Here is a 16,761-nt window from a genome sequence, read left to right as displayed (position 1 = left end):
TCGGTTTGGATCTTTTTAGACCTCATCAGCAGATCACACTAGTCAGTGAACCCAACTTGACATGCTGCAAAATCCAAGACGGCATCAACATTTCAATGCAAACTGCCTGAGCTGAAACTCTCCAACCTCAGTTTTGTACTGGTACACACTAGAGTTAAAAGTAATTATTTTTGACTCTAATTATAATTTTTGGAACTTCTAGGCTTCGTTTTCCCCGCGAAATGGTGTGGACCCAGCACTATTTCTCCACCTTGTTACATACAGTTCGGACCACTTCATGGTGTTTTTTTTTCTCATCTCGCTAGATCTGACATTGACTTCATTGGGAGATATGAACCACATTGTGTTCAGGATGTTTTTATCATAATTAGGGAAAGCCTGGTACGTCTTTTTCGATGCTTGAAGAATTAAGTATTATTGGCCGACTAGTTCACACATGCACGTCTCATGCTGAGAAGAATTTCTCCTGAGAAAGCATACATACAAGCATACAAACATACAAGAAATACATTATATGTAGGCTAACGTACCTACAGTGAAATCTTTCAGCGTTCAATATAGGATAGTTAAAATAAAGAGCCGCAAGTAAACTTCAAAGAAAAATTTTACTTCACTTAGACCTCTGAACATGAATGAAGTTAAGACTAGATAAAATAAACGTAAAGTCTCAAAAATGAAATGACAAAAAATTCTGCACTTCAACAAATGAAAAAAAAAAAAAAAAACCAATAGCTTCTATGGATAAAGAGTTCAAGACGACATACAAAAATTCAGCATAGAAACTTCTGTGTGGATTTATTTTAGAATAAATTGCAGGAGCTCAGAGGATTTTGTTGTGATTATTAGGTAATGGAATATCTGAGTTACGGGTGAAAAAAGGGAAGTTTCTGAGTTAGGTAGTGGTGAGACGGGGTGCTCATGTAATGGATATATTATTTAGTATGTAGTGTCAAGAGAGGAATTTATACTCAGAGTCAAAAAAATTTATTATCTACCCACCCAAGAACTGCCAAAAATAATGTTAAGAAAATGTTGCAAAAACATTGCTGCAACATTAATTTTGGCAGGAATGTGATAAAGTTTCCGCAAACACTACTAGCCAGACAGGTATGATTGACTGCTTCCTTTTCTTTCTTTTTTTGCCAGAACGAAATCGATGACTACCTATTTAGTTGCAAGTTCTTTCCTTGATACCTTGTTTTTCAAATTTTTGTCATCATTCATAAATTATATTTGTTCATAAAAATAAAGGGGGCAAACTCCTTATTTTATACAAGAAACAAAAAAAATTGAATGCTTGTTGCATTCATTTACTTTGACTCTTAACCTAGATGGTTTGATAGAACTGAATGCCATTAAAAAGTTATTGAAATGAAAGCAAGTAAGGCATAGATTTCAGGAGAGATTTGAAAAAATGACATCAAAAATAGCAATTAGAACAAATAAAGAGAGGAATAAACGGAGAATTGATGGAACAATATCACATCATAGTTGCAGACTTGCAATCAGTCAAAAAAAGGGTTTTTGAAACATAATTTGTGAATAACAAGTCTCATGTCAAATTAAACTATACTAATTTTAAAGGCACAAAATAGAGGAGATTGACTGGACCGTGGCAACATCATGAAAAAAGAGAAACTACTTTAATAACTCTCCTTGGTTCCTCTTTCATTTAAGTATAAGCAAAAAAAAAATCAAGGAAAAACAGAAACAGTTGTCAGGATGAAAAAAATAGTTGAAGTTAGTGGAGCTATGAGAAGAATTCAATCGGTTCAAGCTTGTAAACGTCTGACGTACATTTTTCTCAAACTTCTGCTTTTGTGCGTTCTAGAAAGGAACCTATGGCAGAGTACTTTAATAATCAGACTTCACTCTTTATTTTGGAGCCTCCTTAAGGTAGGGACATTAAGATATAAAATGAAAAAAAGATTATAAAATAATAGCGAAGAATCTTGACAAAAAATTGATTGGTTAAAAACAAAAATCAAAAAGTGTCCTTACGCACTAGTATTGCACCAAAATTGAAATCGAAAGAATGATGATGACCTGAGTGAGATGATGAGTATAAACGATTGTTAATTGGTTCAAAGGAGTGGAAGTTCACTCACTGTTGGTATCAGGAATCAATGGACCAAGGAATGTTTGTCTACTTAAAATTTTATGAACACAATTTGTGAGAACTAAATCTGAAACAAAAGTAACAAAAATATCCATTTATTCTAGGTATGGAGGTAAAATGACACTGATAGGAGATTACTGATTCGATTAGGTATACTGGTACGATTTTCTTGAAAAGCCAAAAAAAAAACAAAAAATAACTCAATATTGAGGAAAATAATGCATTATTGGTATAAAAGAATTTTTTTGTTCAGCGCTCAGCAGATACTGATCACATTTTGCTTTTAACCTGCCATTAGAATAGGAGAGCTTGGAGGACAAGGCACATGAGTGTAGTTTTTACTATTTCGAGAAGTGCGTGTTGGAAGTTTCAAAATTGCATGGATCCTCATGGCGGAAAGAAAGTTCAAACTGACTTTTTGATGCTTAAACATTTGAATTAGGAAGCAAATTTTTCAAAAAATACGCATTTAGACTAGTTTTGCTTGAAATAATTAATATCTCAATTTCTTCAAAAATTGCACTTATGCTCCTTGTTCTCCAAGGCTCCTCCATCATAGAATTAATGCTACTGAGTCTCAATGATGCACATACTCATAGTTAAATTATTCTCAAATTGAGAGAAGATCAGCCCACTATATTTTTCTGAATGTGTTTGATGTCATGTGGTGGAACACGATAATTATTTTTCTCAACTTACTACCACTAACAAGTCGTTCTCATAGCGCTTCGGTGTGCTCTGCGACACCCAACCACAACTAATAGCGATCCTGCCAGAGCTCCTCCAGCAGATCGCATCTCCTCATTTCCTGCCTTATTCCCTTAACTTAAATTCTCTACAGATAGTGCAGTTTCTTTAAAATAGACAGTCATACAAAAAAATAATGCAGGCTTAGTTTCTTTTGGGGTCTTAGAACAGTAAGTCAAAAAACTGACACACAGCAAGATATTTAGTTTGAAGACATAATAGCCAAACTTTTTAAAGGCATTTCCAAACCTAATAAGGTGGAGATGTAATTTTTTTTTTTTTTTCAATAAAAATTTTTCAATGAAAAAAGGAGGGCAATTTATTTTGGTGAAAAAATTTGCATTTATCACTTTAAAACGTAACTGACCACTGATGGGGCTCTGAAACATATGTACGTTTCAAAGCTTCCTGGTTTCTGGGGTTATTTTTTCTTTCTTTTTTTTCATTTTTTGAGTTTTTATTAGGAAGCTCTGATCTTCTGTCTTGACTTTCTCTAATGACAAGACATACTGGACTTTGACCAGGAGGAAACACAAGAGACAGGATACAGAAACATTGGTAGGTCAGAGAAGATTTAGGTATTGATTGAGTTCAAAAACGAAGATACTAACCTCGAGAGCAGCTGCAAAGAGGATCTACTACTTGAATGATTTGTTTTGATTTACATTCTGGTCTATACAAACTCGATGGTGATGGATTTGGAATAAGCTTCACTCGAGAGATATTGTAAACGACTGTCATTTTCGGTGAAAGGAGGTCTAAAGTTTGCCTGCAATACACATCATCAGAGAAATACAATTACTGAAAAGTATTACATACAACTCAATGCTTTCAAGAAACAGTCAATTACCAAAAATTATGAGGCAAAACATTTCGTCTTTCATTTTACTACATGAACATTTTTCATTTAGGTTGGAGAAATTTTAAAAATGATCGATAAATGGATAAATATATGATAGCTATACATCTAACAGAAAAACCGAAGATGATCATTAGACTTGCAACCATCTTTGTGACGGTAAGTATAAAAAATCAGAAGTAGGAGTAAAAATAAAACTCAGGTACATACTAACTTACCATTTAGGAAAAACTTTCAAGACTGTGCCCGGAGTCACCAATGCATTATTTATTGGACTAGGATGTAAAATTACAAAATATGGATTGCTGCTACTACCTAGAAAACAATCAATTCAGGTTATTTTAGTGTGACAAAGGTGGATATTTCTTTCAAGTAGAAATTTCAGTAAACCGTTTGAGTTTAATGTGCAGCGAACATTTAGAAATCTAGTTACCTCCTGAGCTATTGCAGCCACAGTTACAATTTAGGGTCCAAATGTTATACCCTTTACCCTAAAAAATGCATAAGTTGCAGAGAGCAGAGTTAGTTTTTACTAGGTATCTATCAGTCATTTGAAAATTGTAATTTGCATTAACAATTGTCCGAGAAAAAATGGTACCCACAATGGGCAAGGAGTCACCTTAGATTGACTTCGTATCAAAAGGCAACATTGAAAATTTAATCGATGACAGAATAGTGAGGGAAAAATAACCCTTGAGTGTGCATTTAAGTTTCTGTGTACTATCATTTAAAAATAGCGGCATGCGAGGGTAAAATTTTGCTTTTAACAAATTCAAGGCATTAAAGGTGCTGAAAATACAAAATAATTTTAAAAAGTGCAACTTACAGCACTTACAATTTGTAGTTTTCACATCCTATTATATGTCCCGAACACTCGTTAATTGTATTTTAAAGATGCAAAGAAACCAGGATGGTGCTAGTTGATAGATAAAAATTTGAAGTTTCGTGGTAGGTATTGAGCAGCTTTACTGGATAACTTATCTTAGGAGAAAAAATTGATAAAATACAATATAGTAAAATTTTCTTTTGCTATCAGACTAGGCCGAAGTCGTTTTTTTCATTTCATTTTCAACAATATGTCACAAGAGGAGGTAACCTGCTCACTCTTTACTTAAACTTGCTATTATCTTAAATACTTAAAAGTGAGTCAATATTCAGGAGGTAATACTGGAATGAATAGTATATCTTATTGGAAGAAGAAAGAAACTCATGGCTACCACAAAATACACACTAAAAAGGTGTCTAAAATTATGTCTTATACACCTACCTTCTCCAGAGTCAGAAATTACTCTACATTTCAGAAGCCATTTATTCATTTCATATGAAACAACATCAACAATAAAGTTAATGGCCACAAGACCAGAAGCCTCATTTTGCATTTCATGAGCCCACATTCTCATTTCTGACCTGCTTCGTTTCAATAACCGATTCAGTCTTGCAGAAAGGGTTCCACTGAAGCAAAAGAAGCAATTTAATATTGTTAAAAGAAATCTAGTCAACAGGAGAAAAATGAGATCGGGTACATGCGTACTGAAATTATCAACTGTTGAATCTTCATGTTATAATTCAGGTGATCACTGAAAGATTGGTGTTATGCATTAAAGCCCTTCCACCCTTCCTTCCACTAAACCTCCAAGTTTATATTCTTTTTTTTGCATGATTCACATTTTTAAATAGTACGGTTAGGAGATTTATAGAGTGGACTTCAAGTTTACTTATTTTATCATAAATTGCCTCAACTTAGATAAGGTTCATGGCCAATTAGGCGTAAAGACTCTTTTACCACTTTGTACAGCTGAAAACTTTTGAACATGTCATATTCGTACTCATTAAAACAAATATGTTTACTACTCGAACAATATTGATTAATAAATAAATAAATAAATAGTAAAAGAAATGATTTATTTTGCTTACTTCTTATACCGCCGTTTTTTCTTTTTTGCAGACTCAAAAACTTCATCATTGGGTGGAGGTAAATTTATTCGAGTATTGCTTGGCTGATGTCCTGCTGATTCCTGAAAATAATGAAATATTTATCAAATTAAAAAGGCTTTCAAGGCTTTTACAAGCCAATAAGATGTGACAACCAAATAAAATGGACACAGGAGGATGTTTAAAAAAGGCTATCATTAATAAACTATTGAGGGAATTCAGTCACCTAGATTTGCATGAAACCAAAATGTAGTCAATTAAGCAGATACACCATGAAATAAGCTTAGACAAGGCCTAAAAATTATTAAACTCCCATTTAATCTCAACTTGACTACAAAACATCATGCTTTTTCCTTGCAAAATTTCTCTCGTTTATTTTCTTCATCTGCCACACTTTCAGTGGCAACAAATTGTTTAACTCATTGCAATTTTGTCTCTAATACCAAAGACGAAAGAAGATAAAACAATAAATTACCTCATTTTGGGCTTTATCGCAAGGAAGATTCCCATCTGAAATTTGAGACTGTTGTGTCCCGGAGGATTCAGATACCTCAATGGTCATTGAGCCTTGAGTCCTAGCAACAATGTTCTCTGCTTGCGAACTGGTCACATCATCTTCAACGATATCAGCATTGATTTGCAGATTCTCCTTGCTAGGTCTTTCTTCAAAAATCGTCTCATTTAATATTTTTTGATCATCGGTCATATTTTCTTCAATGTCGACGTCGGTTACGTTAATCAAATCTTGAGCTTGAGAAATTTGAGAGCTTCCGTCTGCATTGATATCACAGTTACTTTCAGTTACATGATATGATTTCAAAATTTTAAATTTGCGAAACTCTAAAATGGGGGACGCAGGTTCATTTGAATTACAGCATAATCTTTTATCGTTTTTACTTTTCGCATTGTCATTAAAGCTAAACTTAAATTTAATAGAGGGCTTTAATTTAGTTCCACTAAGATTGGAGCTCATATGTGAAGAGGTGATACATATTCTTTTATCATCTACACTTTTTGCATTGTCATTAAAGCTGAACTTAAATTTAGTAGTGGGCTTCAATTTATTTCCACTGAGATCTGAGCTTATATTTGAAGAGGTAACACGATTGACCACTTTTTTAGGTGTTTTGAAGCAGGGGGAAAGTGGATCATCATCAATTCGTTCACTTTCTGATAAATGCGATTCATCAACTTGAGCTTTCGATGAAAAGTCAGACTTTTCAGGAGCTTCGCTGTTGTCTTTTACACTGTTAAGTCTTGATACTGAATTCATTGAAGACTCTAAAACTGGCGATGGTGATTTATCGAAATTGTAGAAGTTTACAGAACTACTCAAATTTGATGTTGACGTTAATTCATCCTCTTTATTTGCATCAAATCTCTTGAGTTTTGATTTCCGGATTGTTAAATTTGATGGACTCTTCGTGCTTAAACTAGTGTTGACTTTACAAAATTTACTGAGTCTACTAAACTGATCATCTAGATTATTTTTCTTTTTGAGATCCAATCTGAGAGAAGGTTTTGCTCCTTTACTTCTTCGCTTTTCCGAAGTGGATGAGTGAAAACTTAATCTCTTACAAATATTCTTAATATTGGCTCCGGTCGATGACGTGATAGCAGGCGAATAATCGGAGTGCAGTATCGTGTGGTAATTGAAAGGTGAAAACTGATTAGATGAACATCCATGTGGAGTAGAGGTATCGTTTGTTATTTTTTCATGACGTTTTGCTGGTGATAAAACTGATGAGTGCATCTTCACTTCTGACCTATTTGGTTTTTGAACTCTGTTTGATGAGACAAGGGGTGAGGTACATTCTTCATTGAAATAAGTTACATCTGCTTCATTGGTATGGATTTCTTTCTCATGGTGAGACTCAACACTAAGAAACGAATTAGCATCTTCTCCAATAGAAGGTTTGAACCTTTTCTTTTTCTTCTTAGCGCCTGAGGATTTAATCTCCAAAATAGGAGAGGTCGGTGAATCCAACAGAGATTTTTTTTTACAGGCAACATTTTTAGATTTACTTCCAGGAGAGCCACTTTCCAGTTTTCCAGGATTGTTTAGCGGGATGGATTTCACTTCACAGTCAGAGGGAATTTCATCTTGTCTCACATTACTAATTGCTTGGACATTTTTTAGCGTTAAATCTGTATTGGTGGAAAAGATGGTCCGTTGAAAGCTAGAGGGATTTAATTGCTCTACATTATTTGACTGTGATTTTTCTGTGATTATATCCTCTTTGTTGATGCGACTTTTTGATAAATTTGGAGTACAAAAGCTATTTTTGGAGCTTCCGGAGTGCCTTATTTTTTGTTGGTGTTTAAGGAGGGCTTTCTTGGTTTTTATTTCTGGTGAAACTGAATTGGAACAAATAATTTTTCTTGATGTTAGCTCTGGTGAACCAAATTCTGTAGAATCACTGTCTTCAAAAACTTTTGGTTTATCAGATTCTAATTCCACAGGCTTCGTGCCTCTGGATATTGATGGATTTTCTGATATATTTTCATAATCGTCAAAAGGCTCATGAGCGAAGAGGCGAATTTTCTTGGCTTTCGATTTGTTCCTATTTATGTTTAAACAAGGTTCTTTAAATTCACTAGAAGCTTGGTACAGTTTTTTGGTTTTCGATTGATTTTTAGGTGGCGTCTCAACATCTTGAATTTTCCTCTTGCTGACCGAACTTGTTGGCAACTTTTCGACTGAGCTAGATTTTGGTCTCTTTATATTGCTACTTTTTGCACATAAACTCATATTTGATAAGTTGGATGAAAAATTAACTTCATCTTTTGATTTTTCTGCATTTTTCCTATCTAATACAGACAGATTTGGGGGTGACTTGTTGGGTTTAAAGTCAAATTTTTTTGTTACAGCCGAGACTTTTGAGAGATTTTTGTCCGTCGATAGAACGGGCGATAGGATGGTGGTTGATAGGACAGGTGATAAGATTGTGGTTGATAAGACGGGTGATAAGATTGTTGTTGATAGGACAGGTGATGAGACACCCTGCTCATCTTCTTCAATAGTCGTTTTTTTCATGGTTTCTGGAGTGTAAATTTACAGATGACCAGCAAACAACTCTCCATCACTGACAACTTGGGAGAACTTCCCAACTAATGAATTGAAGTTGCTACTACCAATTTATTGAAGTCAGTTAGGTTCAGTGGCTCTTATCTCAAGAGGTCTCAAAGCAATTAGTGAACTTGTAGGTCACATCATCAGGGAAGATTCTTTTCACGATTTTCAGGTTCCTTCATTAGACATGCAGCTTCTGACAAACCTGCAACAAAAAGCAATGTTTGAAATTAAGAATTTGACACTAACAATTAACTAATTCTATTCGGGAATGGAAGCTATAATGATTTATGCAGAATCAAAATTAGAGTCTCGTAAGGGAGAAAAACACGATTGGGCTCTATTTTTGCCTAGACTTGGGAATTAAAGGCAAATCGTATACTGATCCACATTTAAAACCAGGCACCGCAACATGCGGGGTATGACGTCAGAGTACGAGACGTGAAGAATAGATCAATCTCTGAGGATGCAACTACCTATTTTAACAATCAGGATGCATTTTTGCTTAGACTCTTGATTGAAGGCGAACTGCGTTCATAGGTACTGCTCTTTTAAAATCACGTTCTGTAGCGCGCGGCGTTCATCGCGGAAGCGCGAAACGTGTCGGCATGTCTTTGAGGATACAACTATTTTAACGCTTGGGATGCATTTTTGCCTAGACTCTTGACTGAAGGCGAACTGTGTTCTGCAGCTCATTTAAATCGTAAAGCCACGCTCTGTAACGCGCGGCGTTTATTGCGGGAGCGCGAAGGATATAGGTCAATCTCTGAGGATACAACTATTTTAACGCATGGAATGCATTTCTGCCTAGACTTATGATTGAAGGCGAACTGCGCTCAGCTGTCCAGTTAAAACCACGTCCTCCAGCATGCGACATTTATCGCGGGACTTGTCGATTTCCTTTGACACTTTTGCAGTGGTGAATGCATAGCTGAAGTGCGCTCCAGCTAGAATTGTATTTAGCAAATGGGTGGTTTTTATACGAGGATTAAAAATAAACAAGTGGTACGGAATATAACAGAAGAATATGAACTATGCAAAACGATAATCCGGGAATCGGAAATTGGCTAATTTGAAAACGCCTTCAAATGCGGCGTGATACCTCACGCATTCCGGAGAGTTCAAATAGTTGTATCATTGCGCCTTAGAAATGCGACAGGAGATTACAATTGAAATAGCCTTCATACACGCTGGCCTTGTCGATTTCCTTTGACATTTTTGCAGTGGTGAATGCATAGCTGAAGTGCGCTCCAGCTAGAATTGTATTTAGCAAATGGGTGGTTTTTATACGAGGACTAAAAATAAACAAGTAGTACGGAATATAACAAGAGAATATGAACTATGCAAAACGATAATCCGGGAATCGGAACTTGGCTACTTTGAAAACGCCTTCAAATACGGCGTGATACCTCACGCATTCCGGAGAGTTCAAATAGTTGTATCATTGCGCCGTAAGAATGTGACGGAAGATTAAAGTGGAAATAGCCTCCATGCACGCTGGGCTTCTCGATTTCCTTTGACATTTTTGCAGTGGTGAATGCATAGCTGAAGTGCGCTCCAGCTAGAATTGTATTTAGCAAATGGGTGGTTTTTATACGAGGATTAAAAATAAACAAGTGGTACGGAATATAACAAAAGAATATGAACTATGCAAAACAATAATCCGGGAATCGGAACTTGGCTAATTTGAAAACGCCTTCAAATGCGGCGTGATACCTCACGCATTCCGGAGAGTTCAAACAGTTGTATCATTGCGCCGTAAGAATGTGACGGAAGATTAAAGTGGAAATAGCCTCCATGCACGCTGGGCTTCTCGATTTCCTTTGACATTTTTGCAGTCGTGAATGCATAGCTAAAAATCGCTCCAGGCAGACGTGTATTCAGCAAATGAGTAGTTTTTATAGGACAATTGAAAACAAACAAGTGGCACGGACTATAACAAAAGAATATGAACTACGCAAAACGATAATCCGGGTATCGGAACTTGACTGTTTTGAAAACGCCTTCAAATGCGGCGTGATACCTCACGCATTCCGGAGAGTTCAAATAGTTGTATCATTGCGCCGTAAGAATGTGACGGAAGATTAAAATGGAAATAGCCTTCATACACGCTGGGCTTGTCGCGGCGGGAGCGCGAAGCTGTGAGCCTACCTCTGAAGATGCAACTATTTTAACGCTTGGGATGCATTTTTGCCAAAAATTCTGATTGAAGGCAAACTGCGTTCTGCCGATATGGGATACGACTAAAAAAGACCCCTAGAATCATCCCTCGAACCACTTCAGTTACAGTTTCACCTCCATTCAATTGATCGTCCACCTCTCTTCGGCTTAATTATGGAAAGTGATAGACAAAGCTATGGACAGAGAAGACAAAAGGGAAATGGGGCGATCATATGAGTTGTAAGGGGTGGTTTTTGTAGACTAAGAGGGAAAATAATAGACTAACTATGGGGTCTCACATAGGTTGCCGTTAGTTAGTCTTCACCTTCGTTGTCCATTGCAACCACCCGCTTACACCGTCAGGATCGCTCCATCTTCCCTTTGTCTTGTTCGTCTATCGCTATGGCTATCGCTTCGTCTTCACGTCTATCACTTTGTCTATCGTTTTGTCTATCTCTATGGCTATCGCCTTGTCTATACCTACACCCATCGTTCTGGCTATCTATACGTCCATCGCTTTGACTATCTATATGTCTATTGCTTCGTCTACCTCTATGTCTATTGCTTTGCCTATAGCTTTGACTATCAATTTCAATTATCGAGTCGCTGTTCCAGCTTCACCAACTTCCAACAGAATATGAATCCCTCCGGATCAGAAAAGTAGGATGACCCATAGAGTGCATGGAGTCGTAATGTAAATGGAGAGCTAGGTGCCATGTTCTGCTCGACGAATTCCGAGCCCGGTGTTTGCCGAGTTCGGGTCGCTTTTTCGATACATTTTCGATCCAAAATGGTGGTGTGGAATACGTGGTAATTCCTATCTCCTTTGTTGTTGTTGTTGTTGTTGTTGTTGTTGTTGTCATCGGATGGCCGGGTACCCGTGTATCGCAAACAATCGATTATGTATCGAAAAAGTGACCCGGCGTCACACAGGAGTCTCGGAATTCGGGACATGGAAAATGCTTAAAAGTGGCGCCAGCTCTAACACTTACATTACGACTCTATGTACTCTATGGGATGACCCGTCATTGGCGGTGACTTACCGGGAGACTTGCCCGACGAGGAATGCGCTCCGAGTCACCGACGACGTTCGGCCGTGACGCGAGGCGTCTTACTCGCGCGAGTGCGGACGCGAACGGGGCCGCTCGTGGCGATCGTTCGACAACCTGACGCGCGGAGACGCGCGCGCGACCTTGAAAACCACCGCACCGTCGCACCGTCCGGGACACAGGAGAGCCGCGCGCGGCGGCGGCAGCAGTTGACGTTGAAACGCGCGAGCGACGACTGAACGTGAAGCGGCGAGCGGGAGCGAAACGCGCGAGTTGCGTGAACCGAGGGAGCGCGAGCGCGGCCGATCCGGCTCGAGGTGTCGCGGGAAGTAAACACGGCGGGCAGTAGTTCGGTGGCGAACGAAGTGGTAACAGGTGCGTCGGTCGTCGGGACTAAAATGGGCTCCAAGCAACAGTACATAGCGGCCAGCGTCGCCCTGGTCGTCTGCAGTTTGGCCTTTTCGCGGACGTGGTTCCAGATAATCGCCTTCGCCGTCTGCTGGTCGCTCATCTACAAGCGGAAGCAGGTCGTTCGGATATGGAAAACGCTGCCCAGAGATCTCAGGTGCGTCACACACACGCGTACAATACATGCACACGTGGTTTCTTGTGAGTGTCGTGGTGAAATTATCGTAGCCATGCTCCATCATGCAGGTTATCTTGAAAAATTTGATAGGGTTTGAAGTATTTTGAAGTGTCTCGCTTCCCTGCGTGTGCCCTCAGTTTTTAAAGGCCTCGCGATAGAGGAGAAAAGGCCGAATTTAGACATAGAATCAGGTTATTTTGAAAAAATTAGGGTTCGAAGTATTTTGAAGTGTCTCGCTTCTCTGCGTGTGCCCTCAGTTTTTAAAGGCCTCGCGATAGAGGAAAAAAGGCCGAATTTAGACATAGAATCAGGTTATTTTGAAAAAAATTAGGGTTCGAAGTATTTTAAAGTGTCTCGCTTCCCTGCGTGTGCCCTCAGTTTTTAAAGGCCTCTCGATAGAGAAGAAAAGGCTGAATTTAGACATAGAATCACGCGAACGATCAAAACTTAAAATTTTCAACAGTCATTGCTGTAAAGAGCCAAAAAGTTTTTCCTAGCTTCGCGTTAGAAAGGAAAATGCTAACTTGAGAATATAACATCACGCGGAAGATCAGAACTTGAAAGTTTCAACAGTCGTTGGTGTTAAGTGCTAGGAGGTTTTTACTAGGTTCGCGATAGAAAAGTGAAGGCAGAGTTTAGAGATCAAATCACGCGAATAATCAGAACTTTTTTAACCGTCGCTGCTGTAAAGTTCCAAAAGTTCCTAAGCTTTTCGCGGTTTTATCTCTAGTTTCCCTGCTTTTCTCGGTTGCTAAGAGTACCTGCTAGGTACCGACATCGGTATTTTAGAGCTGGTCGATCGGAACCAACATTTTTGGAAAAATTGAGTTGTTCACATCCTTCATAAGCTGAGAAGAGGCTTGATATTGTGTGCAAGTAAATTCGGTTGTGATAACTTGAACTAGACGCAAAATGCAAAATTTCAAAAATTGCGAATACTACATTGGAATCCATGGTGTCGCCATGCAGTTTCCACAAAAAGACAATAAATTTAGTTGCGACCTTTCTGCTTTAAATTACAAATCGACGGTGAAATTCCCAAACCACGTATCTCGGTTTGCAACGTTGCAGACTTACTGTCATACTTTATTCTTTGAAAGAAAAACCACTCAACGTACATTCCCTAAAATATCTGTGATTTTTCTGCTCTGTGCGAAGAAAATTCTGTGAAAACTACACGGAAAGATGTTGATTCGCTTCCAGAAAAAAATTAATAATAGGAGCGGAGATTTTTAAACACCGCAAACGAGATACGTGGTTTGGGAGTTTCACCGTCGAAATGTAAGAAGAGTAGTCCCAATCGTTTTACTACAGAAAAACTGTGCTGCTTTTTTCGGCATTCATCGGATCCCTTCTACCCCTAGTTTTGGAACTCGATAAACAAACAAGAGAGCGACAGAATCTTGGACACTAAATGATTTTTTTTTTTTTTAATTTTCAACTCATAAATAAGCTCTGAACAAACTTTTTGATAAGTATTTTCGATGAGAATGACACTTTTTCTGCGAGTATCATTCATTGCTCCTTCGATAATTAATATTACATACCCGTGGATCGGGTTTGTTTACACTGGTCTTTGAGGGTCCAATGAAAAGTCTTAGACTGATGAACCTATCAGAAAGCGGCGAAGACATGACAATACTCTCTCTGTATAGATACTTCGGAACAAACCTCATTGAAATCCGTTCACCTGCTGAGCGAGGAAAGCTGTGAATCGCCCAGTGATTGTGGCTCGATTTCAATGATATCCGAACTATTCTGATCGTAAATTTTCCTTATTTTTCTATCGCACTGATTGTTTCTTGGTGACTGATAAGAATTCGCGACGCTCGACTTCGCCTGATTACAGATCAATTTTCGATGAAATTTCGATGAAATTTTAAATCAAGTCCTCATTTGATGTTAATTCCATTATATTTGAGCGATCGAAACAAATTCTACGTATATTTCACTGCTATCTGATTGTGAGAAATCGAAACAAACTACACTAAATTTTTTAAGAGATTTCTTGAGATATTTCGAAGTAAGTTTCTGACCCTAGATTTTTCATTCGATTTTCTATACGTCCAGGAATATATGAAAATATTTTACGAGGTAAATAAAAATTGAAAATAAATGTTTACATTTTTGACAGAACTGATGAAAACCTGAGGAAAATTTACGTTAGGAAAACAGGATAAGGGAATAACGTCTGCAGTGTAATGTCATTACGATTGGTTTATGTCATTATTCGGTATATTTTTACAGAGTACAAACACATGAGGACAACATTTTGATCTGCGGCCTCATTTAAAAAAAAAAATCAGGTAGTTGCAATATAACTTCGGAGATGATGCGTGATGCGCATCTGATCAAACAAGTTAAAATGAACGATACTTAATCTTACTATCAGAGGCATGAAACCCTCCATGTAGCTTGCTTAAGTCCTTCGGACGAAACTATGACTATATACGCGAGGGCTCATGCTTTCATGAGTCCTTGTTAACATGCCATTAAAACCGAAACAAACATGCGAACAAAAAGGCGCGAAAATTGACAGTTTGATGCCTCGAGTTTCGCGGGGAGTTGTTAAAATTACGTCCATGCTTGTGGGATTTTAATGTGACGTCATAGATAAACAATCTAACATGTGATCCGTCATTTCAAAGTACTCGCTCGGCGTAATGCCAAGCATTAATCGGCTCTCTGTGCTGCTATGCTTGGGAAAGGCACCGTAGAAGCCTTTGAAGGTTGCCAAATTTCCTTCTATTAAATATACAATTAGCTCGAGAAACGAATGAACAATTTTCTGCAAAATTTTTAGAGTATTATTTACAATGTACGCTGAAGCATCTAAAAATTTCAAGGATTAACATTCGTAACTTTCCTCAAAAATAATGTTTTAATTGAAAGAAACTTGACAACATCCGAATGTTCTTACGACGTTTTTCCTTTATACGGTGGAGTACAGGCAGTAACTGATTTTGTATAACTTTTCATGAGTGACTTGCAGGAATTCTTCGATTACCGCATTGTTCCGTGTGTAAAATATACGGTTTTATGCAGCGAAAATAGGAAGCGTACTTTTCACGCATTCACGAAAACACGAGACTAGACCTTGAATATCTGATTCATAAGATAATTTTTCACGTGGTTCTTTCACGTCTCACGGCGCATTTTTTTTTTTTTTTTGGGGGGGGGGGGGGGAAATTGCCAGAGCCCCAAAAGTGATCGAAAAATGTTTTAGGCTTCTGTAGAGATACCACTCGCTTGAATAGCTAGCTGCTATATTATTGTCGAGATTAATTAGACGGATGAAACCAGGACACTAGGACAGCACGCTAGACGTCGCATAATTTTTCTTGGGGTTTATGTTCCTAACTGAAAACTAACTACAATTTTTATTTAAAATTGTGGCAGTTATTATTTCTCTATGATCTTTGAGATTATCGCAGTGAATTTTGAGGCGTCAGGTTATTTGGTTTTCCAGGGTTGCTATTATTTTTTTATCTTTAGATTCCCCGGATATTTTTGCTTATCCCTGCCTCCAAAATTTTCGTATTCCATGGCATTCGAATATTCCACTTTGATTTTCCCCTTTAAATTACTCTCAACTGGACCGCATTAAGCAGAAAGGAACCAAGCCACATCAGTATTGCCAAATTTAATTGGGCGATTAAATTTTCAGATAAAAACGGTTGTGCAGATGTTTGTGCAAAGTTCAGTGAATTATCTGCACAGTACGAAGCAGATTCCCTAAAATGTTAAAAGAAATCTTCATAAAAGTTCTCTTGAAAAAAATGAAATTGTCCGGTTAAATTTGGAAACAGCGAATGTGACTTGGTTCCTTTCTGCTAAACGCATTAAATTCCCTGACTCCTCGTGTGAACTTCCTGACTTCCTCTGATGACCGCAAATTTCTTGACTTTCCCGGTTTTCAAGACTGCCGGCAACTCTGTTTCCTGTAACCTACGTGAAACGTGAGAGGAAATTGCAGCTCGTCAGATTCGGGTAAAATTCGTCCGATTCCAGTAGTTTTCTTCCACATCAAAATCACGGAGCCTCTAGCCCTCTTCCTCTCCAATTCAAAACCATCTTCTCAGCTACAGCACACTAAATATTGATGAGGTAGGACGTAGAAAATAAAAAAAATAAAGAAGAGCAAAAAATAATATTCATTTACCATTAACCCGAATTGAGTGAATTTTGGGCGTTAAGACGAGGTGACGACTGCGTTTTTATTACTTGCGCTCGGAT

At 37.8% G+C, this 16,761-nt stretch overlaps 2 protein-coding genes across 5 annotated transcripts in view; one reads left to right on the top strand and one right to left on the bottom strand.

Annotated features, from left to right (window-relative positions):
• Positions 1–586: 586 nt before the first annotated feature.
• The window catches only part of LOC109031437 (uncharacterized), an 89,957-nt gene continuing 73,782 nt past the window's right edge, over positions 587–16,761 (bottom strand). For 2 of the 4 annotated variants that reach the window (XM_072300768.1, XM_072300769.1), the window contains 6 exons: positions 6,133–8,935; positions 5,640–5,740; positions 4,993–5,177; positions 3,944–4,040; positions 3,478–3,635; positions 587–2,186 (listed from right to left, as the gene is read on the bottom strand). In XM_072300768.1, the coding sequence (XP_072156869.1) occupies positions 2,101–2,186; positions 3,478–3,635; positions 3,944–4,040; positions 4,993–5,177; positions 5,640–5,740; positions 6,133–8,694 (3,189 nt within the window). In that variant the 5' untranslated portion in view covers positions 8,695–8,935 and the 3' untranslated portion in view covers positions 587–2,100. Of the gene's footprint in view, positions 2,187–3,477; positions 3,636–3,943; positions 4,041–4,992; positions 5,178–5,639; positions 5,741–6,132; positions 8,936–11,215; positions 11,545–11,933; positions 12,072–16,761 lie in introns of those variants that run through there. The other 2 variants (XM_019042954.2, XM_072300770.1) reach the window with 2 other exon arrangements.
• LOC109031476 (long-chain fatty acid transport protein 1) overlaps positions 12,202–16,761 on the top strand; it is a 76,225-nt gene continuing 71,665 nt past the window's right edge. Inside the window, exon 1 of the mRNA XM_019042999.2 lies at positions 12,202–12,504. Within this exon, the coding sequence (XP_018898544.2) occupies positions 12,338–12,504 (167 nt within the window). The 5' untranslated portion in view covers positions 12,202–12,337. The remainder of the gene's footprint in view (positions 12,505–16,761) is intronic.

Source organism: Bemisia tabaci, chromosome 5 (assembly GCF_918797505.1).
Source record: "Bemisia tabaci chromosome 5, PGI_BMITA_v3".
Lineage (NCBI taxonomy): Eukaryota > Metazoa > Arthropoda > Insecta > Hemiptera > Aleyrodidae > Bemisia > Bemisia tabaci.
This window is presented reverse-complemented; position numbering and strand designations above follow the sequence as displayed.